We start from the raw sequence: 26,985 nt of genomic DNA on the forward strand, positions 1-26,985 counted from the left end.
GACCGACCAATAGGGACTGTGCGCCTATCTGTTTGCTGATTGCTGAAATGAACTCGAGGCTGGGGTAAATTGATTCTGGCTCCTCGCTGGCTCGCTATATGCTCTTCCTAAGCCATTTACTGTCCCCCACTCCCGATTGCTACTCCAAACTTGAAGGCTGATGTAGGCACATGACATAATCCGAGCGTGATTTGTGTTTGCAATGTCTTCACGTATTGAACGGGCGCGGGATCTTATGGTACGGTGCGTCGCGTCAACCTCTGCAATTCCCCTCTTCCGTGCGCGTTCTACCTGCAGGCCAAATCGCCTGCCTTCTTTTGAATCTCAGCTACCGTTGTCGTTAAATATTTCATGAAACCTCGTCTCTCAAGTAAGTGGGGTGTTGAGTCTCTATACGTGAATTATGGAGGAATGGCTGTACATTGAAAAAAGCATGGATTTTCCATCTTCACGTTTGGTGTGTTGGAGTGAAATCTAAGAAACACTTAACCATAGCAACCATTTTATTAGCTTTAATGACACATTAAATTAGAGTATGATAACTCTAACCTAACTAATACCCTAACCCTAACTTCCAACCAGCTAAATTGATCACAAATTACCATATTTTCTGGACTATAAGTCACACCTTTTTTCATGGTTTTGGACAAGGTGCGATTTATACTCCAGAGCGACTTATATTATTTGTTATTTTCACACTGGCAACTGCATTTCACATGTTGATTATTTTCACACTGACAACCACAAGAGGGCGCTCTAGGCTCTAAGCGACGCAGAAGAAGAATCTGCACTTCCTCTACCTCCAGAGTTTGTGGAGTTGTTTAGAAGTGACACAGAAGAAGAAGAATTCAGTGGATTTAGTGATTTGGGGTAAAACTGATGCTTTGGTAAATGTGTTAGCATGTTCTTTATGCTATGATTGTCTCTAATCTAATGTTCTCTAATCTGTTGTTATTTTAAATTGGATTTCAATATAAAATGTCTGTTCTTAGTCTTGGATTTTATCAAATACATTCCCCCAAAAATGCAACTTATACTCCAGTGCCACTTATATATGTTTCTTTTTTTCTTCTCTATTATGCAATTTTTGGCTGGACCGACTTATACTCAGGTGCGACTTATAGTCCGGAAAATACAGCAACTCAAACCAGATTCTACTCCAGTCCAACATTACAAACTCGTATCGCGGTCCTTATAGAAATGCTATAACACTTGAGCTATTTTTCCACTACTACTAAAATTCGTCCCCGGTGCTGGCGGGTCCTCCTCCCCTAGCGGGCCTTGAATGCCTCTTACTGATTACGCAGGCAGAGCTCTTGCACTGCAGGGCCAGATGAGGACTTCTTGTGTTTATGGGGCTGTGGTTATCTTCATCTCTCGACAAATTGGCTGGCAGGGAGAAATTTTTATCATCTTGTTACGTTCCTCCCTCCGTTCCGCTCGCTGTAAGGTCACGCTGCGCCGCGACACTCCCCCCAGTCATCTGAGCAAAGCAAAGGTGCCTTTTTAATGAGCAAGATATACTCCCTGGCACCGGCTTCGGAGCGGTAAGAAATATTGGGTGGACACTTCTGGCCGAGGGACTGAGACTAAAACAGCAAACTATTGGTAAGAATGGCATGGATTCAAAAACGTTTAGGTTGGAGGAGTTTTATGGATGTTGTTATAAAATGATAATGTCTGCAAAGCATAGAAGTGTTTTAACCATTTTTATTATCATAGTAATTATTACCATTACTATTATTATTATTAGGCCCGAGCGCCACAAGCTGGCGAGAGGCCTATTAATCTCGTAAGGCCGTGCGAAGCACGGCTGCGAAAGTGCGCACGTAGTGCGCACAAAATCGAGCGCGAAGCGCTCGCCCACTTCCAAACACTCACTAACGCACTCCTTCACTCATGCACGCCCCGTGCATACTAATTAGTAGTAGGAAAATGGAACATTACCGTTGTAAACGGGCGAAGCCCGTGCAAAAGTGCGCACTAAACGAGCACCTTACATTGGGATGACGACCGCTTCGCGGTCGTCATCCCCATATAAAGCACTCATTTGCGCTAAGTACCTCACGAATACGTTCCCCATCTCTTGCATGTTCCGTGCATATAAGCATGTAATGCAAAAATTGAACATTATTACTGTATAGAGGGCCAAAAACACAAAGTGGGCGGAGCCCACTCAAAATTAACGAAAGTACCCGTCAGTGACCAGGGACCCACACCATGAGGTAGGAAAGCGCGAGCGTTTTCCGAAAATGTATAGTTTATGATATTTGAAAAATGGGAAACATTGTTTTCGCATCGGAATATTATTCTTTCTTTCTTTCTTTCTTTCTTTCTTCTTCTTCTCGGGACCAACCCCCCTATTTTTCACCCAGTGAACATTGACGAAAAGTCACAAAAATTTGCACACCTCTAAAAATCGTGCCTCTCTACATTATGGCTATTTCCCTTTTCTAAAATTAAAAAAATTGGCGCGTCAGTGCCCCCAAATGTGCCCAAAATGCATTGAGAGATGGGAAATGACCCAAAAAAAATCTGATCGTAGAATCATGAAATTTGGCGCAGAGGTAGATGGTGACAAGAGAAGTAAAAAATATTATTACGGCAACGCCGTCCCCCGAACCAAATGTCGGCCATATTGCTTCAAAAATGGCTAAACATGACTTCGGAGTCTTTCCAAACGTCGTACTTTTACGAACTCCTCCCAGGGCGTTGGCCCTAAAAAGCTGAAATTTGGTGAAAATGCTACTGAGGAGTGGGACATCAAAAGTTATCCAAATTACATTGATACCTCTCACGGTCTCTGTGCGGCGAAGCCGCAAACTGTAACTAAAATTTCAGAAATCTCCCATATTTAAAATTTCTGCCGTTTGCGCAGATAAAGTCCGAATTGCGTCAAATTAGAATCAGTTGTTAAACTCTTTGCCCTAAACCTACTTGAAGTGAAATAAATTCATTTGGCGCCACAGCGCCCCCTACAGATTTTATATGGAGGTTAAATGTTTAGTTTTGCGAAATTATATGAAATTTGACACACAACTCAATTTTAGCATCCCCATCAAAAAAGTCAATGAGACCCATGTCATAATTGTTATGGCGTTGCCGTAACGATGACCGAAACCTCCCATGTTATTCCAATGGGGCCAGAACATGTTTACACTTTAGACTTTCACAAACTCCTCCCAGGGCGTCAGCCCTATTAACCTGAAATTTGGTGAGACTCATCTTCAGGACCATCAAAAGTTATCCACATTTTCATTCAAAGAGTCACGGTGTCTGTGCGGCAAAGCCGCACATTTTGCCAAGAATTCAAAATAAAATTGCTTTTTGATGGTAAAACAAAGGGGAGAACATGTGACAGCGTCACAGATTCAGCAGTAGGCGTAATAAAAGGACAATTGGGGCGCGTTAGCGCCCCCTCCTCTTGCGGCGTGGCGGCGGTGTGGCGGCGGCGTGGCGAGGGCCGATCATTGCCGCTTGCGGCTATATTTATTATTATTATTATTATTTTCAATTTACAAGGGCTTGAATAGTGCATAACATTAAATACAATTGTGATTTATAAAAAATAATAATGGTGGCTATAAATAATCAGATGTTATAACCCCTGAAACTATTCTTAATGTTATTTTGTTGTAATTTTAAGATGTAGAAAGTTAAAGGTTGAATGGACGATTTTTTTGTCCCAAATCTAAGTCTTATTTCCTCGTGGCGTGGACTGCCGATTAGTCCTGCCACTTATCAATCATAAAACGCACCTATCGCTCACCTGCAGCCGCGTGTGACTCGTCCCCACGTTTCCGCGTGTCTGGGCGCATTGATCTATCATAATATAGTTCCCTCAGTGTACGGGGCAAAATGACGATGAAAGACTATTCGAGCTGATTCAGAAGAAGACGGAAATCTACGGGAGACGAGAGATGTGATGTGATCCTTTGCACTAATAAACAAACGCACGTGTGTGTTGTATCAGTCCGCACGCCTGCGTTCTCAAATCGCCAAAAAATCATCCATTGCGCCTTTAATAGTTGGACAAAATGTCAATTTTTAAGGAGAAAAAATGCGGACCATTTGAAGCTATAACTATAATAATGATAATTGATTAGAAGAAATATTGATTTTAAAATGTAAATTTTTGTTGGCCTGGCCTGGCACCTCCTTATCTGGCTGAGCTTCTGTCTGCTCGAAACCCAAGCAGGGCTCTAAGGTCGACAAATCAGTTTCTGCTGGACGTCCAGTGTTCAGACTGGCTTTTAACACTCTGTAATGTAATGACACTTTATTTTGTCCAGTTTGTTTTAACTTAATTTTATGTTTCGTATTGCCTTGATTTTTATTGCGAATCACTTTGGTCACTTTGAGTGTTGTAAAGTGCCCTATAAATAAAGCTTGATTGATTGATTGATATTAAAGTTCACTGTGATTTGTTTCTTTATTCACTGTCAATCATTCTCATTCACTTCCCAATTATCATTATCGCTTAGGACCTTTATATTTTAAAGCAAAAAGCACAGAAGGCCTCTGATTCTACAAACCAAAATCAAAGGCAGAGAAACATTCCTGCAGGGCAAATATTTCAAAACGTAGGGAGAACATCATTATTCACTTTGTAGCTTTATCAAGGCGGATTCCCTTCTGTTGATGTCTAATACATTTGAACAGACTCAAAAGGCTCAGAAATAATTAATTAGATAGTTTCATCCACTTTGGATTAGCTCCGCGCAGGTCTGTGCCTACTTATTGTTAACGGCATCTGCGAGGGGATAAAGACTTCAGAACTAGTCTCCTCGAGTATCATCAGCCAGATTGAAACCATCAATCACAAGCTGTCCGTCCCGTAATCCTATCTGGGTACTTTACTTTGGAGTCTGCTTCAGCGCACCTGCCCCGGTCCCCCGATGGCACAACCGCATTTTGTTTACAGAAGGGGGCAACACAAGCAGGTGCGCCTCTCATTTGCCGTCTCCTCCGGGCGACGCCGCTTACCACCAGGGGGCCCCGTGAGGAGGAAACGCTGAACAATTTCCCTAATCAATGAAAGGCCCTCAAAGGTGCGCGCGAGCTACCTGTGAATGCTAGTGTTTACCCGAGGCCGCAGCTGTTGCCTGGTGTTCGGGTTTGTCAGGCGAAGTGGTGAAGCGTGGAGAGCCGAGTGCAGACGGGGTTAATCATTTACAGTTTTAATCTTCACTCAAAACGTTTAGTTAACGTCACAATCGAGCTTCTCTTTTGAGACTGAGTACGTTGGAATTCCCTTCATTAAAGTTCATCTCGAGTTTGGCTACGTTCTAGGACTGGAGCTAGTTTGCATAATATAGAGAATCGATTCAAAACGCGACGTTGTGAGGGCGACTACCAGCACTGAGAATTTGCTGAATGTCCACCCTGCTCTTCTCCTCCATTCTGTGCAAAACTGTACCATAATAAAGGTCTTTATGGGCCAAAAATGCTGTATACTGCTCCCAAAATTGGTCTAAAAGTAGAATGAAGTAGCAGTACAAATGAAAAATACTGCTCAAAACAGTTACTACACTAGTTTTTTTTTTTCAAGTACATTTGTTCTAAACCACAACCCGTACTTGTTCTTGTACTGCACTCAGTAACTTCAATGATTCAGTGTTGTGAAGTATAATTGAATGGATATAATTATATAAAATTACAAGTACAAGAATATGTTTGTATGTTGTTTCAGTATGATCAAATTGGCAGTTGTTATAAATATGAAATAAACATATTTCAAATAAATATAACCTAAAGCTATTATTAAAACATGTCAGAAAATAAATGCAAAATGCCAATGTAAAAGTACGGGGTCATGTATGTAGCTGTTTTCTATTCTTGTAAATGTATGTACAATGTAAATGATTTGATTCCGTTTTGGTTCATTGCACTCTGGTTATATGCCAAAAGTGTAAAGACCATGAATCTGAATCTGATCTACTAAATCTAATCTATATTATATACTAAGATTATTGAATTTCTCCTGTAGCCCATTAATTTTACTCACTGCACTTCTATAAAAGCCCATGTAAGAATTATTTCAGTGACAGTAAAAAGAGCAAATACCATAAATGAAAACAACAAGCAAACAAGGTCGAGTGAGCAGGAGTGGGATTGGAGAGTGCATCATTTCAAATGGTAATGAAGGAGTCCAGAGGGAGCAGAGTATGTCTATGTTATACTGACATGATGTCCTATGTGGACCTATTGTGAGTCATGGTTTGTGATTGTATTTTTTGTCTAGCGAAAGATGTGTTGTTGAGCATTATGAAATAATCAGAATTTTTTTCAGTTCAGTAATATCATGGTCCAATTCACTCAGAAACATCCAAGTTCTATCTCATAATGTATATATCATTTAGAGGTGCACTATAGAGCTGTTCTGGTGAAAGGTCAGCCACCTAGTAACTTAAGATAAGATAAGATAATCCTTTATTGTGGGGAAATTTGGGTGTTACAACACAGTAGATACAGGGGGAAAGGGCCGATAACGTATAGGAAGTTTGAAGAAAATAAAACTCTTAATAGAAGAACTCTTATAACAAAACAAAAAACTCTTATTAACAAAACTCCTCTCATATCTTAATAGGGAATGGAGGAAAAATTAACATAATATCCCTGACTCCTTAAAAAAGTAGTTACTGAATCATTTTAAATAAACTATTTGTGCATTATGAATTAAGTCTTTGTTCATGCATTATAAAGGCAAATAAATAAATAATAAATAATAATAAATATATATATATATATATATATATATTATTATAACATCATTATAAAGACAAGTAACATAGTGCATCTTTTAGGAATTTTTTTTTTTTTTTTGTATTAAGAATACTTTGACCTGGTTTAGACCTGGTTTAGTCCTGGGTTAGTCCTGGTTTAGACCTGGTTTAGTTCTGGTTTAGTCCTGGGTTAGTCCTGCTTTAGTCCTGGTTTAGACCTGGTTTAGACCTGATTCAGACCTGGTTTAGACCTGGTTTAGTCCTGGTTTAGTCCTGGTTTAGACCTGGTTTAGACCTGGTTTAGAGTTCCTTCTGAACATCACTCAAATGGAAGTGCAAGGCCTGTGGTGTGGCTCTCTGTGTCATTTTGGACAGAAACTGTTTTGAGAAGTAGCACAAATAGAAAAACGCCTGAGGATTAGGTTTATTGCTTGTATATATCACAAGAATACATTTATATGTTCATATTTGCACCTTGTGGTTCAGTTTGAACCTTTTTAAATGCTTGGTTGAGCATGTTTGAGGGTTTTACAATGAAAAAAACATATTTTTTCTAGACAGACTTTGTGTTTTCAGTGTGTGTTAAGGTCCAGTATGTTGAAATAGTATGTCAAAGTGAAAAACTAACTAACAGATCATATAGGTGAGGTTGTGCTGAAAAAAAAAGATACCCAACATTGGTCTGGTAAAGATTTCTTAATGTAGTATATCAGGGCAAAATTGGAGGTACCCAAAAACGGCCAAAAAAGCTCCGGACCCCGAAGGGTTAATTAAAATCCGTAATACGTGCGATTTAACGTCAAAAATAAAGGAATATATTATCTTATCTTATCTTAAAACTCATCTGGACTGGACCTGGAGTAAACGAGTAAACAAATAATTCACTACCTTACTGACCCCTTGTGGCTGGAGTTGACAATTACTTTTATCCTGCTCATATCATCATCCCCAAATCAGCTATGTCTTTTGCAAACATTGTGTAAATCAGAGAGTCTGTCAGAAACAAAATTGAAATTCAAAATTAATCAACTACAAACATGCCACGGTTTTTATAAATAATCTCACTGCAATGTCCTTGTCAACACACGCAACCGTAAACTGACAGATTCCAGCTGTTTAGTTGACACTCGACACAACACGGAAATTCTGCTTCCCTTTTGCTCCCGATGCGTCTCGCACAGGAAGCCGCCTGCTCATTGGCGCATACGTAGCCAAACATACATAGCATTTGCATGTGATTTGCACAAAGATGCGACTATACATAGCAGCAATCCCATTTGACAATCCTCTGGGGGATCAATGCTGAATGTGTGTTGTATGCTACTCCGCAAAACAACATCTGGCAGCGATGCAGCTTTATAAAAACAGATCTGTACAAAATAGCATGCAGAATGATTGTCTTTAGAAATGAGCTCGCGTCGTATCTGAATGATATGACGAAAACGCATGTTGAGAAATAGCCGAGAGGAGCGGAAAGACTCGGAAGTAGTCAAAGTTGCTGATATAATGAGGTCACTTTCGGGGCGGTCAGGGTGCACGTTTTTTTCCCCTGATCCACTTCAGAACGCAAAAGTGCTGCTGGTGCATTGTGGGGTGATTGAGATGCTCGAGACAAAAACAGGCATGCGAAGGAAAGGATGACATGCAATTTGTTTGGCGATGAGAGGGCGGCGGGTGCGGCGGTGAATGTTAAACAGTATAGACGTCCAGTACCTGAACATAGTATCGACAAGAGCGCTCTCTTTTCTGGAGCTGTAGGAGCGGAGAGAGAAGAAATTAGCCAATGCAGTCAAAAAGGAAAATCTGCGTTAAATTCATTAATTTTGCGTCTTCTTTTGGAGATAGGAAAAGAGAGTTGATTGTAGCATAAGAGAAGGCGAGATCACAAAGAAAGCGCATAGAAGAAAAAGCATGTAATATTACTGGATTACACTTGATTAAACAGACAAAAAACACAAAAAAAAAAGGAATAATTAAGTATAAAACTGTGGCTCGGATCAGGATGAAACCAGGACGAGCTAATTTCCCTGCTAGCTTGCGTTGTGATTCTGATAATTTGATTTAATATGTCGAATGTGCAAAAATGTAAGCCAGAATTGTGAAGTCTTTACGTTCCTCTTGACTCCACGAGAGGTAGAAGTGAACAGGATATCATTACCTGCGCTGAATGAAATTACCTTTTAGTTTAATCATTTTTAATCCCCTTTATGCTGTTCAGATGAGTACAAACTGACGGCCACGGCAGTTGCCTGTGACTTGAGTTTTATGAGCCCGTGTTTTCGAGTGGTATTATAAAGTCGAGTTGCTCCACATTGTCAATTTGCACACGCTGTTCCCTTCCGAGTCCTATTGGCCACCTTTACGGCCGCATCTCCAATGGGGAAAACTGCCACTAAAATCTCAATGGGGACATCTGTGTCGCCGCGGCAACACAATAAAAAATACAGCAGAGAGGGCCGTTTCAGAACAGGTGCTGGTCTTCCTCTACAAGTGACGTGCTCCAAAGATTTAATGAGCCGTTTTAAGATTTTCACAAATGTTTGCATTTCTTCATGGATGTATTATGCAAACCCCGTTATTCTGGCTCCAAACGTCGATGGAGCTCAACAGCAGGTTTCAAATCACAATTAAGTTAATTCAGACCAAAATATTTGATATCCACAATGTGATAATTGTCAAAGATCAATGAGATCCAAATACTAAATAAAAAAGTAAAAGAATACAACATTTGAGTGCCCAAATAAGATTTAAAATGAAATGATTATATATTTAATTTATTCATTTTATTCATTTTATTCATTTTATTCATTGTATGTATTGTATGTATTGTATTTATTTTATTTTATTTATTTTATTTATTTTATTTATTTTATTTATTTTATTTATTTTATTTATTTTATTTATTTTATTTATTTTATTTATTTTATTTATTTTATTTATTTTATTTATTTAGATGCAATGTTTTAAGTGTTACAGAAGAATATGCTCATTTTCAACACCTGTCCATTGGGCCAATTTAGAGTTGCCAATTTTACCTAACACATATAATTGATTATGAGTTATCATATTGTGGATTAGTCCCAATACATTTTTCAAACTCTTATGCTTGAAAGGATATTTTACTTACTTACAATATATTCTGGTACAGCAACCACATGGATACAGAAAACGGCCAATAATATTAATTCATTTAAATGTTTGTAAAAAATGAATAAATATATCCTGTAACATTATTTAAATTTCTTGCCAATCTAGTATCAGTGTCAAGGCGCCGGATTCTAACAGGGTTTCACATTGTTCTACAGCGTAGGCTCTGGTTTGGGGAGCTCAGTCGGGACCACGTGCAAATGGAAGACAGAATTTAATATGACAGCTCTGGGCCAAGTGGCAGGATCATTAAAAATTACCCACTGCTCGAGTAGGCCTCATTCACAACACACCTCCACCATGTTCCCTATTATTTTGTGCGAATACTCTTGCCTCACCTTGTTGAGACTGCGGGCAGCGCTATCCTTGCCACCCGGAGTGAGGTTCCTCAGCTGAACGTCGAGCAGATCCACCAGCTGAACCATGGCTTTCACTGTGTAGGTGATGTCTCCGGCTTGAAGATTAGATTTGGTTTGCTCCGCCAACTCACGGGCGATGACGGCCGCAGTCTCCCCGGCTTTTATCTGGAATACACGTAGGTACATACGGTAAATTCAGCAAATGTTTTATCAGCGACAACTGCTGCAGAGCTACAATAAAGCAGACACAGGGAAATGTAACGCTTTTAAATCAAATCTGAAAATGCTTTTTGAAGGTGCCGTTTTATCTTGAAAAAACATGCGGTCCTACTAAGAACACGGATACATCTCAACAGATTTAACCCAAAACCTGTCTCCATGGAGATACATACAGTACGTTTAAGAGCAAAACATGGAGAACCTTTGACATTATTATGAGTTTAGTGGAGTGGGGCCTGCTCTAAATTAAAATAAAAGCATGCAGTAGCGCACAATACATATATTTGGGTGCGTTTTAGATTAACCAAATTGTAATGCGCTGGTCTATTTTATTTAAGTTGTTGTATCATTATTTCAGGCTGTACCAAAAGGCTAAATTAAAAAAAGTGGTACAGAAAAGAACACTTCGTACCGGTTTAGTCTATAATTGAATTAAAGGAGACATATTATCCAAAATCAACTTTAATAAGCGTTAAACCGTGTTACAATGATGTTTCCTCATCAATAGTTTAGTCAAAGTTGTATTTTGATGCATGTTTGAGTAATCCAGTATTGTCCGACAACTGAGGCACGACTGTCACCTACCCCCTATCACCACGTCACTATACATAGTTGAGCTTAATTAAAAAGTTTCAGAGTGATAGATATAGGGCTCTAAAATGTCACTTTTCAACAATAAAAACTAGCAAATGACAATCTGCTTCTTGTTACAGTGAAATGTCACTCTGGGGCGGGGCTTATCAGTTCTGCAGCATTGAACAGGAAGTTAGTGGTTCAGTTTTTGTATTATTAATTTAAGATATTTGAGATCAACATTGCACTTTACAATGAGCAATACGTAAATGAAGATCTACTTATGTTACAGTTCAATACCTGAGAAAAGGCATGACACTTTACTGCTCAAAATGTGAGTGGGAAAAGACGTTTAAAGGAATATAAAGAAAAGCAATCCAACACAATGAAGAGGTAATGCTGATGAAGTTACCATGGCATTTATAGCCTAGGTGGTCTCGTCATTTCTGATCATTGTATATCACCATTTATGCTCCCCCCAAATTCCCAAACAGAATCCAAAACAACAGAAAGCATTTTGTCTGAGAATGTCTCCTAAGGGTCTAAGCACGGCACTGAATTAATGAGTTACTATTAGAAAGTACAATGGGGCCAATATTGTATCCAGAAGCAATTATGAAATCAACTGTTGAGAGAATGTTCCCGAGAGTGCAACACCTTTATGAAACTAATGGGGAGCATTACACGTTGCGCAGATGGGATTCGTTTGTAAGGTAATGCACATTTCAGCTGTTGTTTTAACCAGTAGGTGATTTTAAAGATACAAATGTGCTCCAGTCAGCAGTTTAATTTACCAGTGCTGCTTGGGATTACTTGATCATTTAGAATACAGGTTTAAAGGCGCTCTATGTAACCAATGTCTTTGTCTGGAAAGTTGCGCCTCATGGGATTAAACTTTCGGAAAACGCAGGTGTAATGCCACCGGGCCAAGTAGCAGGACAAGTCTGTCGAGAGGCGATACAAAACAAATGCAAGAAAGATACGTATAATGCCATAGTGTGGAGCAACCCGCCCAGAAAAGTACAAAAAGTTCAGGGGAAATGTTCGCTTATCTTCTTGGCTGGTCTCAAAAAAGGTTTTAAAAATATCACTGCAAAGCGCATACCTGTCCAACAACAAACTTTAACAATAGCAGCCACAATTTGCAGGCTTTTATTGGTGAGAGTAGCAAGTATAGCACACATGATATAACACTGAAATCAGACTACTTACACAGAGTTACTTAAAACACAAGTTTCGGGGGAAAAAAACATCTACCGTATTTTCCGCATTATAGGGTGCACTTAAAAGCTTTTAATTTTCGAAAAAACGACAGTGCGCCTTATAATCCAGTGCACCTTATATATTGCGTGAACAGCCATTCCCAACACGTTTTGGCAAACTACTTGTGTGGGTCTGGGGCTCAACCGCTGCGTTTCAATTTCTAGGGCGGAGTTTAGAGCAGAGACAGAACCAATCACATAAACCCAGAAGTGACGCAAAAAACGCAACACGCTTAACCGGATATTACATAGCCCATGTCAACAAGGCGTGTTCCGCGTTATCCGTCCCAGAACGCAGAAAATGTCGTCTGAATCGCGATGACGCCCTTCGTATAACCGCATCTAACGCATGTTCATCACGGCGAGTAGAGCAGACTTTCCTGATTGTTCAAACCGATGCGAGAGCAGAAGTAAACACTCGGTCACGAGCCGGGTCACAAGCCGGGTCACGAGCCGGGTCACGAGCCGGGTCACGAGCCGGGTCACGAGCCGGGTCCGCCATCTTGAATGTTTTGGAACGGGGGTGGAAAGCGCTACTTCCGTATCTCAGTGTGACGCGTTAAAACCTCCGACTGGGATTGGATCGGTAAATGGATTACCGACGATTTCATTGGCTCTGACTCCAATTCCAGACCTTTACGCGTTCGAACAGAATGTGGGCGGGGCTGGCGGGTCAGGCAACATTATATATAGATTAATTCTGGTTGTGCTTAATGACCTCAAAGCGATTTTGTGTGGTACACGTTTTGTTTCGCTTAATAATGCGCTTTATAGTCCGGTGCGCCTTACATATGAAAAATTATCAAAAAAAGACCATTCATTGACAGTGTGCTTTATAATCCAGTGCGCCTTATAGTGCGGAAATTACGGTATATTTTAAAATAATTTAGTTGAATAATGTGCTTCAATTTACCAGTTCAATTGTGCTTACCTCTAAGGAATTTGCGCAGTACCAAAACGTAAAAAACAGGAATTACAATTAAACATATTGTCTTTTAGTTCATCAGTAATATAGCAGTTGTAGCAGTATCGCCCCTTTTCTGCACAGGCACATAGGCGCTATGTGTGGCATGTACAGAAGGTGTAAATAAGGTGTTTTTTCTCCTTTTGTCTTTGCTACAGGGTGTCACCTCACTCGCACATACTCCCCTGCACCTCGCCTTCTCATTTAGTCAATAGCAAACCATCTGGTAATGAGCAGTGCCACGTCATGGACAATGGCTCTACATATAACCGGGGACCAGATGGGCTTTACACCGCGCTGGCAGGTTGATCTTCATTAAAAGTCTTCCTGCCTCCACGGCGACGGCAGCCAGTTTGATTAGTTAAACAAAAGACGGAAGACACTGGTTCAAAATGCATTACATGGTCGTTTCATCAGCCGCGATTTAACAAAGAAAAATCAATCTGGTGTCTATCAAATCGGACCGTTTTCTGATGCGTGCGTTCCAAGAATAGCTTTCCTGAAACTGTTTCTGTCACTTTATGATGAGGTCATACGTTAAATCAATGAATGATGAACCTACGGCAGGGGTGACCACACTGTTTTTCACAGAGGGCTGCAAAGTTAAAGAAGTTTAAACACCTTTAATAAGACTTGGAACTTTATTTTTTTGTCTGTGCCACTTTGCAATGTTTATAACGGTGGAATATATTCAAATTTACTGCAAAAAGTACCTACAACTATTCAGCACGAGGCCTGAGAACAACAGGCCCCCGAGTCATAGTTTTGACACTACTGACCTATAAGAATGTGTAATGTTGTTTGTTTAAGGTGGTAACTAACCATAATCCACTGATACTGTGAATTATACATGTATTTATGGGTAAATTGCAAAAAAATATGGTAACACTTTATTTTAGGGTAGACTTATCTCACTAGTTGCTAATTTGCTTACACGTAGGCAACTCATTTTATATTCATTTTATTTTTATTCAACCATTATTCAAGTCTTATTCTGCTAATTTGACATTTACTGACATTTTCCCATTATTCAATTCTAAGTATGATGTCAGGACTTTTTGTTTTTCACTTTTTACAAGACCAAATTGTTAGCACGTAAAAATTAGTCCTTAACAACACCCAATTATTATTATTATTATAATCAAAAAGCCATTCAGGGTCATAGTTCATGTACAAAAATGTCCTAAAAATCATACTAATATTCAGTAATATGGGTAAAATTATAGGAAAATTTCGAAAAAGCGGCCGATTAAGGTTAGAAAGAATAGTGAATGAAATATACTAAATAACACTTCAAATAAATGAATTAATAGCATACGTAATAGCATATGTACAATGAGCTACATGTCCCTTAACCATTGTAGTTTTACATCCAGTATAAATGTCTCAAACTTATGGTCCTGGAAAAAAAACTTTGCAGGTATTCTAGGGACGGCAGCAGCTTGCGGATATACGATCGAAAAAGAAACACAAAACGGGGGGTTGCCACGGCAAAGTTAACAGCCGGTGCACAACGCCAATCCACCAACTTCAGCGAGAAACTCTTCCGCGCTCAACAGTTGCGCCCGTGGCTTATTGCACCTGATCGTTCTGCTCCGTCCATAACCGCAAACTACCATTTGTTTAACGACCCGCGCTTTGTGCCATTGAGTACATAAGTGTTCACGTATTTAAAGGGGAGGGCCTTCTCTATCCCTGTAGCCGGAGCCACATTTTCGCCCGCTTCTTTTCCAATCTTTGCTATTAGAGAGTGAAAAGAGCTTTGCATAATACCTCGCCTGCAGAAGGGAAGATACAATTTGTGCCTGGATAGTGTGGCCGTATTAGACTGAAAAGGGACTGGAAATAGTCTCATTGGTAGCCACAGAGGAATGCAGAATGGCACTGTGATATTGGTTTTCATTTAGGCCCCCCGCTCACATCAAATACACACTTCTGTAAGTCTCCTATTGGGCACAGCGTCCGGCCAATCAATGAGATTAATTAACCGATTAAAAACACACACAAAAGACAGGGACATTTAGAGGTACAAAAAACATGCTGCGCTTTAAACAACGCGAAACAAACACGGTGGATGTTGTTGACAAAATATCTGCAGATTATCGAGTGGATGAAAAGATTATATTGCAAAAAGTAATATCATGTCTTTAGATCACTGTTACAATATGATACAATATATTTATGTCATACTAACATTTCAATACCATGGAATAGGCTTTGATACTCGATACTGATTTAGATACTACAATTATAATAAAAAAGGCTCTTTTTTCTCTTTTAATATTATTTTTATCAGTTTTTTAACATGACACAGAAAAATAAACTAAACAAGTAAAATGGCACAAGACATCTAGAAAAAAAAAGTTAAGAAATGAATAAGTTAAGAAGTTAAATAAGTTAAGAAAAGTTCACGGCAAGTCCCGTTTTGGCCTAAGCCTGTTAAATAAGTCCAAATGTATTTTTTTTCCATTTTATGAATGTGAATTACAATGAAAAATGCTCTTTGTCAATAATAGATTGTAATTTTCAAACAAGAACTTACTTTCAATATGTTGCAATGAGGTCTTAAAGGTCAAATTTTGTCCTGTTTGTGATTTTTTAAAATGTATTTTTTTAGCATTGATACTTGCTCAAACGAGTATCTATTTTTGGCCCTTGCTTCAGCATTGATTTATATCCGATTTTCAATACTTTTGTTAACCCATTGATTCATTGATTCAGCATTCCATAAAAGGAAGAAATAAAGCTTTCTCACCTGTTTTTGAACACGCCTTTTCCCACAACACCAACAATATTCCCAATTAGCGTGTTCTCAGAAAGCTTCAATAATGCAAAATAGCCGTTTACCTTTTGGTTGATGACGTTGACCCAGGGGGAAGTGCAGTTGCTCAGGTCGGGTCCTTGTGGGTCCCAGTATCCTTCTGGACCTTGGCATAGATAAGAAGCAACACCTGGGAACATAAAAAACATAGAAACGTCTCTTAAGTAACACAGCACTTCACTGATTAAACTAATGGATGCTTGCGGCAAAGTGTAATTGGTTGTTCTTCGTAATATAAAAATAAAACTTCTTCATTAAGACCTCATCAGACGAGGTGTCTGTAGAGTCATTAAAAGTCAGACAGTGTCCAAGAGTGTCAGAACAGAGAGAAGAAACACAAAAAAATGGCCAAATAGATGCCAATTAAGACTCCCATAGTTGGATTCATCTCAAAAGGTCAATTGAGGCTGGCTGAGAAAAGTGTCACGTCTTCTGACAGACTACTGAGGCCGTATACTTGAAACTTGAAAAACATCAGACGCACTTCAAGCGCTATTGGAACCATCAGGGATTAAGAACAACCTTTTGTCTTTGTAATTCAGTTGTGTGAAACTATATAAAGAGATGTGGAGAGCAGGTAAAATGACTTGTTATATATACACCGTATTTTCTGGACAATAAGTCGCACCTTTTTTCATAGTTTTGGCCGGGATGCAACTTATACTTATATTTATACTTATATACTTATACTCCGAAACGACTTATATGCGATATTATTTGTTATTTTCACTCCGCATTTCATACTCCAGTGCAACTTACATATGTTTTTTGCTTCTCTGTAAATGCATTTTTTGGCTGGTGCGACTTATACTTATATTTATACTTATATACATGTACTTATACTCCGAAACGACTTATATGTGATATTATTTGTTATTTTCACTCCGCATTTTATACTCCAGTTCAACTTATATGTGTTTTTTTCTTCTCTATTATGCATTTTTTGCCGGTCAGTATTAGATCAAACCCCCGCTGCGTCATGGAAGTCAGAATTGGCTCCAACATGGCGGCCCAAAAAGACAATAATTACATGGCGGCCCTCGATACCCTTCAGACACTGGGTTAGGGTTACGGACAAGAGAGCAGATTTGGACCCAAGAGAAAAAATTATTGCCTAGCTGTATCTGGGGCCAGTTACTTCCGTTTCGGTCGCCGCCATGTTGGAATTCTGACTCTCATGAGGCAGCGGGGGTTTGATCTAGACCTAACCATTTTTTGGCTGGTGCGACTTACACTCCGGTGCAACTTATAGTCCGGAAAATACGGTAATAGTTTTGTTTTGACATAGTTGATTCATGCACCAAAGCCACTAAAATAAATGATCAGGTTCAAACTATGTGAATGTAAAGGTGAACTATGAATAATTATGTATCTGTCAACTAGAAAATCATGAATAATTACCATTGTATTACAGTGTTTGATGTAAATTGTCCCACAAAGAACTTCTTTTACAATCTGAAATCGTTCCAAAGACCACCCGATAAGTCCTACTAAGAGTTAAGTGTGAAAGACTGATGTAAAGTAAAGGGAAGAAAGAAGCGCACCTCTTGTCTGTCAGTAATAATGTTTCTGTGAATCAGTGATTGTCGTAACTGTCCCTGAAGTACAACAAATATGTCTACAAGGCTTTAACTCCACTAACTTTACCATAACGTAGCCTACACTAAGCGACAAGTTCACCTTAAGTCGACGGACTGGCGCCTATATTCCCACAACTGCCAAACAAACTGACTTTAAACTGCCCTTCCTCGTACTTAAAGGCCCAGCGTGTGTCGGCGGGCGAGATGGCTAACATTAGCAGATATAAATTTTGATTGACACATAATTTCCTTCCCGCAGTACACCTCGGACAGCCTTACGTTTGATGGGTTTATAAGATAAGGGACTTTATTGCCGGGCGGAGGGGAGAGAGGGAAGACGGCGGTGGAGTTTTCAAAGCCGCGTGGAGGGAAAATGGTGTCGGTGACAGTGTCGTCTGAAGAGCTGCGCGTCTTTGAAGAATGCCAGGAGGAGGCGGGGTTGCCTGGCTCTTATCTCGCGCATATGACGGCTGTTAGTGAGGTCTCAGCGGGTTCTGCCGGCGTAACCTGTTAATGAAGTGTGCGTGCGGATGTGTCTGTGTGAACCCTAAATGAAAAGGAGAAGACGACTTTGAGAACGCGCCGCAGGATCCGAGCCACGGTGACTCCGCGGCATGAAAGAGAATCTACTAAGTTCTTAAACTACACTTTTAATTTGTGCTAAGTTGTCCTTTGAATGCTATGCTGCTGTGGCTAAATGTATTCATCAATGCGAGTAACAGAATTGGTTTGAATGCTAAAGTAAGTTATGGCAAAATTCTCCTCTTTCTGAGTCAAAAATACATATTTGAAATGCATTGGAGTGCAAGGAATTTTAATTGAATTGCAGAAGAACAAGTACCACAGCCACATTTCTCCACATGGATGGAAATGGATGGTTCAGGTCAAAAGTTAAAACATATTTGGTTTTATGGCTCTACCTGCACCTACTTTTCTTACTGTTTATTTTTTGTTATATACATGCAAAATAAATCAATACAATATATAAATATAAAGGAATATAACGAAATAGACAAATATATAAAATACAATAAGGATTTTGCTGTTGTTCTTTTATAGAAGACGTGTAGTATTATGATTTGGTCTGCTGTGTAGTTATAATTTATGACACCTGTCGGTCATTATTTTATGTTTTGGGCAAAATTAATATAAAAAGACTTAAAAGGAACAAATTAGGTGATTTGAGCCTGCTCTTTCACGATAAATCATTGTGAAGTAAATCAGTAAATCAGTATGGAGAACAAAAAAAGGAGAATAAAGATCAGTCAAATATGCATGAAGCACTCAAAAACTTTGAAGGAGTAAATGAGTAAAAAAAAAAAATATATATATATATATATATATATATATATATATATATATATATATATATATATGAAGCTATAAAAGCTCTTAAAAGTAAATTTTGCATAACATGTCTCGTTTAAAACAGAAAAAAAAGCTAGCCTAAAAACAAATCTGCATAAATGTACTGCATAAATGTACTAAATCATATCTCTATTTTGAATACATTTACTATTCAAAGGGAATATGCGTTCAGAGCCGATGCACAAAGCAGAGGCGCCGTTGCGGTGATACTAATACAAACGTCTTTACCCACTAATTAATTACACCAATTGAATCCTGGGAGACGAGGCATAAATAAGGCTGTGTGTCGTGCTAGTTACCACGTGCCATGTGGATGTAATGCAGGGCTATGTTTAGCTTTAACAACATCAGGGAGACGGTGAGAGAGGCAAAGTACTCTGTGCTGCAGGAAAAAGAACATCAAGAGCTGCACAAGAAGATTTAATGAAGACATTATCTAAAAAATAAATTAAAAAATGGTTCATGAAGTAAACAAAAGCCATGGTGATTAAAATATAGCTGCAATTTAAAATAAATGAATGCAGAACTCATTTAATTTCTACTTATGTTATAGCTGTTACAATTCCTGGTGCTTGCAGTTATTTCCATAATCAAAACTGCATGAAAAAAAAAAATAGTTCAGATAGTGTTTAAAATACTGCTACTTCCAATCTTCCAATAATACAAAAAACTACTACTACAACTATAACATTTGAGTTGAAACTCTTTACTACAATATAAAGGGACATTTCTTTTATACACTATTTTAACAAACTTATTCAAAGGTGAGAAGTACACTGTTAAATTTAGTATACTTACTGTAACTTTTTTGATAAATTCTTCTTTCTACAAATTGAATAAAGTTGAATTGAATATAGTTTTTGAAGTAACACTACTCCTTGAGTTATTTTTTTACAAAAGCTGTACGTTTGACAATATAAAATAGTTTGAATGTATTTTTTGCACAATACGCATCCAAGAAATAATTAGAAAAATATTTATTTTCCCTATATGAATTCTGCCAAATTTAATGTTTTGTCTTTTCAATTACTGTACAATAACTTCAAATGATATGTTAAGTCCAGTTAGTTATTCTTACTTTTCATACTAGAGTAATTTCTTGGACTATTACCTTCTTACCAGTACTTCTCAACTTTCAGTAATAATATTTTGATGTAATAATACCCCTTTTGGCCAGTCTACCAGGCCTGTCATGATAATACATTTTGAAGTGCGCTATGTTGCTAAAGAAACTAAAAATGATCAAATACGGCAGAAAGTAAAATTATGCCACTGACACAATAACTCAATAACTATAATGACTCGTTCAACTGATCAATTCAATGGTCCCCTGCTGAAATCTTATCATAGTATAGAAAAAGAAACACAAAAACATCCTCCACTGGGACAAATAAAAACAACCCAGAATAAATATTCACTCAAAATGACAGTTCCTTCCATCATTTACTGAACTCTACCTCTGATTACATTAATAGTCGTGAGTTTATTTTCACGATAGAGCGTACCTATTGTTCCGGACGGGCAGGGCATCTTGGCCACCAGCCCCTGCATGGTCTTGGGCCAGGTTATGTCCATCATGACCATGGTGCTGCAGGACTCGGTGGCTCTGGCGTTGGGCAGGTTGGACGAGGCCGCCGACCTGTCGTCTTCCTCGGGTTTCGAGCCCTCCACGACGGTCAGCGCTGGGGCCGCCGTGGACGTGGTCCGGGCCCAGTAGGGCACCGGCGTGGTGGTGGTCGGGGTCTTGGCGGTGCTGGTCCTGGCGGTGGTGGTCGTCATAGTAACGGTGTTGGGGCGACCAGAGGTGCGACTGCCGCTGCTGATGGTGGTGGTGGTGGCGGGGTCCATGTAAACCATAATCGAGGAGGAGGATTCTGCAAAAGAACGATAAAAGAGTTTGGTATGATGATTCAAAACGGGCAGGTGTTAAGATGGTTTGAAGAGGAATGTTTGAATAGCGGTGTGATTCTGAAGACTGCCTAGATCCAATATTTCTAAATCCAATGTCACTGTGAGCAGAAAAGGGCAAGTTGACCTTCAGCACCAGTAATAAGAAGTAAAAGAGTATTCAACTTGAAGTACTAGTCCTGCTACTACCACTATTACAACTGTAACAACTACTTCTGCACTTCATATATTACAACAATTACAACAACAAATGACTTTTCACAATAATCTCTTCAATTCCACATCTGGACGTAACATTTTTATCAAGGTGACAAAAGGGCAATGACTTTTGATGTATTTGTTTGAGGAAAATATAAATCACTTCTTTATTTTTATTTAACCAGATACAATTACATCACATTAGAACAAGACACAGTTTCAACAGAATGAAGCACGTGCATTTTTTTATTTTGAATATTTCATTTGATTGAATATTTTTGAGGTCATTGTACTACTATCCCTAACTACAGCTTTACAAAAGGTATAACTCACCAGCACAAACCCCTTTTTTTTGCATAAAATGTAAACTCATGGGGGAAGATCTCTAATTTTTACACAAGATAATAATTAAAAAGATCATTTCGAGCTCTAAACATAACGCGCACATTTAGAGATAGTCCCATTTCCCGGTTCAGGACGTTTGAAGGTTTCTTGGATGTGGCAGGTGTGACTTTGCATCAACATTCACAGTGTGTCGTTCCAGAGCCCCACTGGCAAAGCAGCAAACACACACAGTCTCCTGCTGAGGCTTCTAAAAGTAGCTGTTGACACGGGCCAGCCTCAAGTACGCTCAATAACCGTGTGCTGCGAGTACATGAGCTTTCCATGTCAACCAGACATTTCTTACGCACGAGTCTTCCCCGTGGGTGGCACTGTAGGAGGAATCCGCTAATGTGACACTGGGAGAAATGGGCATCAAAGCACGTTCACGAGGATACGGTACACAAAGTCTACTGCAACGACGGGGCCGTTCACACTGCTCCTTTAATGGTCCTCGTGTGAGCCCGGTTTAACCCTGATTTAGTTAGAATTGTCTAAACGTTGAATCTCGATACAAAGGAAAAGACGCGATAGTCAACACAGCTTTTGACACGATTTGTTCTGGTCGTTTTGCACTGCTGTTCAACTCATTCCACACTGTATACTAATATTATGTAATGAATAAGTCTATGTATCGTAACACTTACATTTACACTTACAATTTTTCATGCATGTCTTTTTTTTCAAGCATGGTTTATATTATTCATTATCGTTTTATGTTGTAACAAGTTCCTCGTTTGTGACTTCACAATGACACTAACTATATTCTTATTCTGATGACACAATGACGATTAAAACACTCAAAACACACTAATAAAATAATAGCGATTCATTTAATATAATCATGGGATATTGTACCAGTTCAAATAACGATTAAGAAAAGTCCAACTTTGTCCTATTGTAAGTAAGTTTTATATATTTTTTCCATCAGCAATCCATCAAATTAGTATCCAGTTTCCATATTTATTAGTGTCTGGGAATTTGTTTGAAAAACCCAAGTCCTGGTCTAGTCCCAGATTTAGTTCCAGTTGTGTGCAAGTGTGATGAAAAATTAAAACATATATAAAAAGTGAGCGTAACCACCAAAACATCAAATACTTTAATTATAACTATGTACTAATACTAATGCTATTATTTCTACAGTGACCAGTGTTACAAGTGAATTATTCTTTGGTTTACTGTAGGTTCTACCAGCGGTGTTAGGGTTAATACTGCCTCGCCAACATACAATACCGACTCAAAAAGTAGCATTATGACCCCAGCCAAATGCTACAGGAAAGCAATTTGATAGCTGCTTATTGTAAAGATACAATCAAAACGACAGAAGTGACGAATAGCCCCAGCCTTTTAAATGAGAGGAGAGTAAAACAAATTTAATGAGCGTCGATTCCAGGCTGTCAGCTATAATGGATGTCACGCATCAGGAAGAGCTCAGATAACAGCCATCACCTGCGAGAGGCCACTTTGCTAATTTTTGTTTAGCCTGATCCCCTCTCAATGCTAAATGCAAAATCATAAGTCACAGATTTCCCATTGAGATCTGGATAAAACAATCCAAATTACAATCAGCGGCCGATGCGTTTAGGGAGCAAAGACGCTAAGGTTGATTAAACGGTTTGCCATCGCAGCGAGAGTCTAAGGTTGATTGAGCGCTTGTTTTCTTGAGCAAAGAAAATAATTTGTTGTGTTGTGCGCGTTTTAGGATCCGCGGGTGTTTGGGATTATCCTGTGCTGGCGCTCCATCAAGTACAACTAGCTCATTGGTTACAACTTACCCCAACTAAATCACAATGTTTGCAGTGTTTAATTAAAGGATTACGAAGCGATTTGTGGACTGGATAAAGTAAGTAGTTTAATTGCTCCAAAACATAGCTAGTTAGAAAGACCTTAACCAATGATTTATCAACAGGCATCAAGACGGCTGACAAATTAAGTCCACTAATAATGTTATCATGCTATCAAACTTGAAGACCAAGCATATGTACAGTTTTAAAAGGGGTCAAATTAAGATAACTGGATCAGAGCATCCTCAAAGCCTTTGTAGGATGTAAGGGTCTGTGTCAAAAGTGTATGGTCAAGGAAGGAACAGTACATTGCAAGAGTCAGAGTAAAGTCTGTACATAAAAGATCAGGCTGGTAATCGTAAGTTATTACCCGTGATTTGATGTATATGGTTTATAAGGAAAGACTAAAATGTTGTCAAAAACATCAACAACAGGAAAAACATCAACAGCATTTCAAACATGTCGGTGTAGTCCCTCATTCGTCCAGGAGTGTTCATTTTTCATTGAAACAACAATAATAGTTATAATTCATCAGGGAAGAGGGAAGCAAAATCAGTGGAAGACCATGACAGTTCAAAGGAAAGGTATAAGTTTGGAGTATAAGTCGCACCAGCCAAAAAATGCATAATAGAGAAGAAAAATAACATGTATAAGTCGCACTGGAGTATGAAATGCGGTTGTAAGTGTGAAAATAACAAATAATATCACATATAAGTCGCTCCGGAGTATAAGTATACAAGTATAAATATAAGTATAAGTCGCACCCCGGCCAAAACTATGAAAAAGGGTGCGACTTATAGTCCGGAAAATACGGTAATCACATTTATATAGCACTTTTTAACGCACGCAGACATCAGGAGTGAGGCGGGTGTCTTGCTCAGGGACACAACAACAGTATTCACCTGTGGGAGTTGGAATCGTACTGCTAATACGTGGGCCGCTCTACCAAGTTACATAGTGAATACATTCTAAAAGGTGCACTATGTAAGAATTATGGTCCTCATTGCTGTTTCCATAGAGATGTTATTGATTTTCCAGGAACGTTCTACAGCAGGCGTTCAAGCTAGCAATCACCATGAAGACGAGCATGTTTTTCGAGGTATTTGGAGCAATAAAAACAATAAAAAACCTATTGGCGGAGGTGGATTGTTCATTTTAATGCTACACTGTGGAAAAAACATGTAGACAAGCAGGTGGCAGACGCTCCACTGTTAAAAAGACCACTAAACATAATGCAAATAGATCGACCACATGTTGAAATGAAAGCTTGTTCACGACCCCAATCAAAGCTACGTCAACGTACTGTGACTCCGTCTTGCGATTTGAATTAAAACATCGTGGGATTGTCTTAACTTTCGCAGACAATGAGATCAAGTTTACATCTGCTCATCTCTTTACGGCGCACGGACATCGAGACGGGTTCAGAAAATCAGCGACACAGTGCCGGGGTTAATACAAAAGTCACATCTGGAATCCCGAGTCCTGATTTCTGATAATCCCTCCGAATCAAGCGTATAATCATTTTACGGTATGTTCCAGTCCGTTAAGTACACCTACAAAGACGCACAGCAGGCCAGTGGAAGTAGAAAAGAAAGAGTGTCCTTGAGCGTTGTATATTTTTCTACGGGGTGAGCAGAAACTTCGCAGATCGCAGAGACAATGCAAGGACATTTTGTTTTGCTTTGCCAGCTCTTCCGATCTGTCCAAACGGCGGGGGGAGTAAACAAGTTCAAGAGCAAGCATTTTGGAACATTTGGGTATGCTTCTCAAGGACTCTCGACTGACCTTCAGATTTGAGTATTTTGTATCTGCGCCGGAACAAAACATACCTGCCCTCTGCATCGTTTGCTCTGCTTTGCTACCGTGCAGCCTTCTTTGTTGGAATGGAACGTACTGCACGGTCCTGTCAAATAAAGCCTACGGGCCGAAAAATCCTTCAAAAAAAATGTGCTGTTGAAATGCCGTTTTCAATTAAGTTCAAAAATGTTTTCTAGTTATGTCAAGTTAAATGCAGTGGGAATAATGAAAGAAAGGACAAAGACACAGTAGTCACAGCAGAGAAGTTCCCCATCTGCGGCGTCGGGGGCCTCTCTGACCGCCATCTCTAACTCGCACACTATATTCATGCATGAGAAAGGTGTGTGAAGAGTCTTTGCCCGAGGACAAAACAACAATATTCACTTCTTGGTAGTTAGGGTTGAGCAAATGTTCATTGATCCACGGCCGGCCTGTAGGAGCCAGATGGTTTGCAGTCGTGACCTTGAACGGTTGAAACGCTTTTTGGTTGAAAAAGGGGATTTATATTCTAGCCTCATGTCCACTGCACTTTTTTTTTGTCTTGTAAGATTTATGGATACGTCCCACTACACGACATGAGTAATTAAAAGTCGCGAGACGGCACATAGCAATGGTTCACGGGATCAGCCCTGGCTACGACCAAAGTTTGTCTGAGCGAATGTCTGGCTCGAGAGTCCATGTGGTGAAGTCGCCGCAGTTTAACGGTTAGAAGAGTCGAGCGCGACATGCGAGAGGTGTTTTTGTAAAAGTTACTAAATGAAACAGACATGGAGAGATATGGGCTAGTTCACAGTTGGACTCCTCTGCATTACTTTAAGGAGCTCTTGTGTAATCGAGCAAGATTCTTGTATATATCGTGACCCGTCTTTGGTCGCACGATGGTTCTAAGTTTAATCTTGATGATTTTTGACCACTCACGATTTTCCCCACGTTTAATTTAGCCAGTCAATTAACAATACAGGAAAAAGCCGGTCTACATAATCTACTTTCGAACAAAAACAAACTATCCTGAAGATATCCATCACTATTGGCCTGTAGCTTTGTTTCATTGAGAGAAAGCACAAGGTTTTCCCTGTTACACTTGGCTTCTGATGCACAAAAATCCCACTCGCTGAACACATTTCCACCACCACCACCGTCCTCCGACCACACAGCGTTTTGTGTCTCATTTCAAAGCCTCCCTTCCTCACTAATTAGCCTCTCTGTCTGCATCCTGGGGCCTCCGCAATTAGATAAGCCTTACTCAACTCCGCTCCGGGACAAAAATATAAAATTAAATTAAAGAATACTGCTGTTATGAAATGGATCCGGTTCATAGGAACGGCTATTTCCGCACCGCGAGCATTGGGATCTTGCAGAGTCAAGATCAAACGATGTGGAGAGGGATTTTGGGGGCTAAAAATGAAAACGCTGCAGTCAACCTTCCACGACTGGACTGGACCCAAATGCATCATCATTTTTCATGCTAAAAATGCAAACAAAATAAGGCACAACACTTTGATTACCTATAATATGCAGTCCAATATATATTTGGATTATAGGCGGTAAAATTGATGGGTTGTTTTGGAGATAAGCTGCCAAAAAGGTGATTGTAGCTTATATTTCTACACTTTTGTGGTTATTTCTACTGTCCCTGACTTTTAAACCTCAAATTCCTGTCTGGGATAATAACAATGAAGATATAGTCATTCCTTTCAAGATTTGTATCCCTTAATTTAGACTTTCAAAAGCAATTCCCCAATATTTAGGGATTTGGCCTCTTCACTCCCCACAAGCAGCACCTATTGCCAGTTTGCTTCCTTGGACCGCTTTCAGCAGATAAAGACCACTGCACACTGGGAGCTGCGGTCTTGGAGATACTCTGATCCACTCATCTTTAATAGCCAACACAATTTTGCA

General features: G+C 39.3%; 1 protein-coding gene across 1 annotated transcript in view; it reads right to left on the reverse strand.

Annotated features, from left to right (window-relative positions):
- Nucleotides 1–26,985, reverse strand: part of LOC140371956 (adhesion G protein-coupled receptor L3) — a 271,947-nt gene that overhangs the window by 69,806 nt on the left and 175,156 nt on the right. The window contains exons 6-9 of the mRNA XM_072459197.1: nucleotides 20,524–20,892; nucleotides 16,097–16,200; nucleotides 10,211–10,396; nucleotides 8,439–8,477 (exon numbers count right to left, since the gene is read on the reverse strand). Coding sequence (XP_072315298.1) covers nucleotides 8,439–8,477; nucleotides 10,211–10,396; nucleotides 16,097–16,200; nucleotides 20,524–20,892 — 698 coding nt within the window. The remainder of the gene's footprint in view (nucleotides 1–8,438; nucleotides 8,478–10,210; nucleotides 10,397–16,096; nucleotides 16,201–20,523; nucleotides 20,893–26,985) is intronic.

The sequence above is a fragment of the Eucyclogobius newberryi genome, unplaced genomic scaffold (genome assembly GCF_026437365.1).
Source record: "Eucyclogobius newberryi isolate DKJ021-1_F unplaced genomic scaffold, fEucNew1.0.hap1 SCAF_22, whole genome shotgun sequence".
NCBI lineage: Eukaryota > Metazoa > Chordata > Actinopteri > Gobiiformes > Gobiidae > Eucyclogobius > Eucyclogobius newberryi.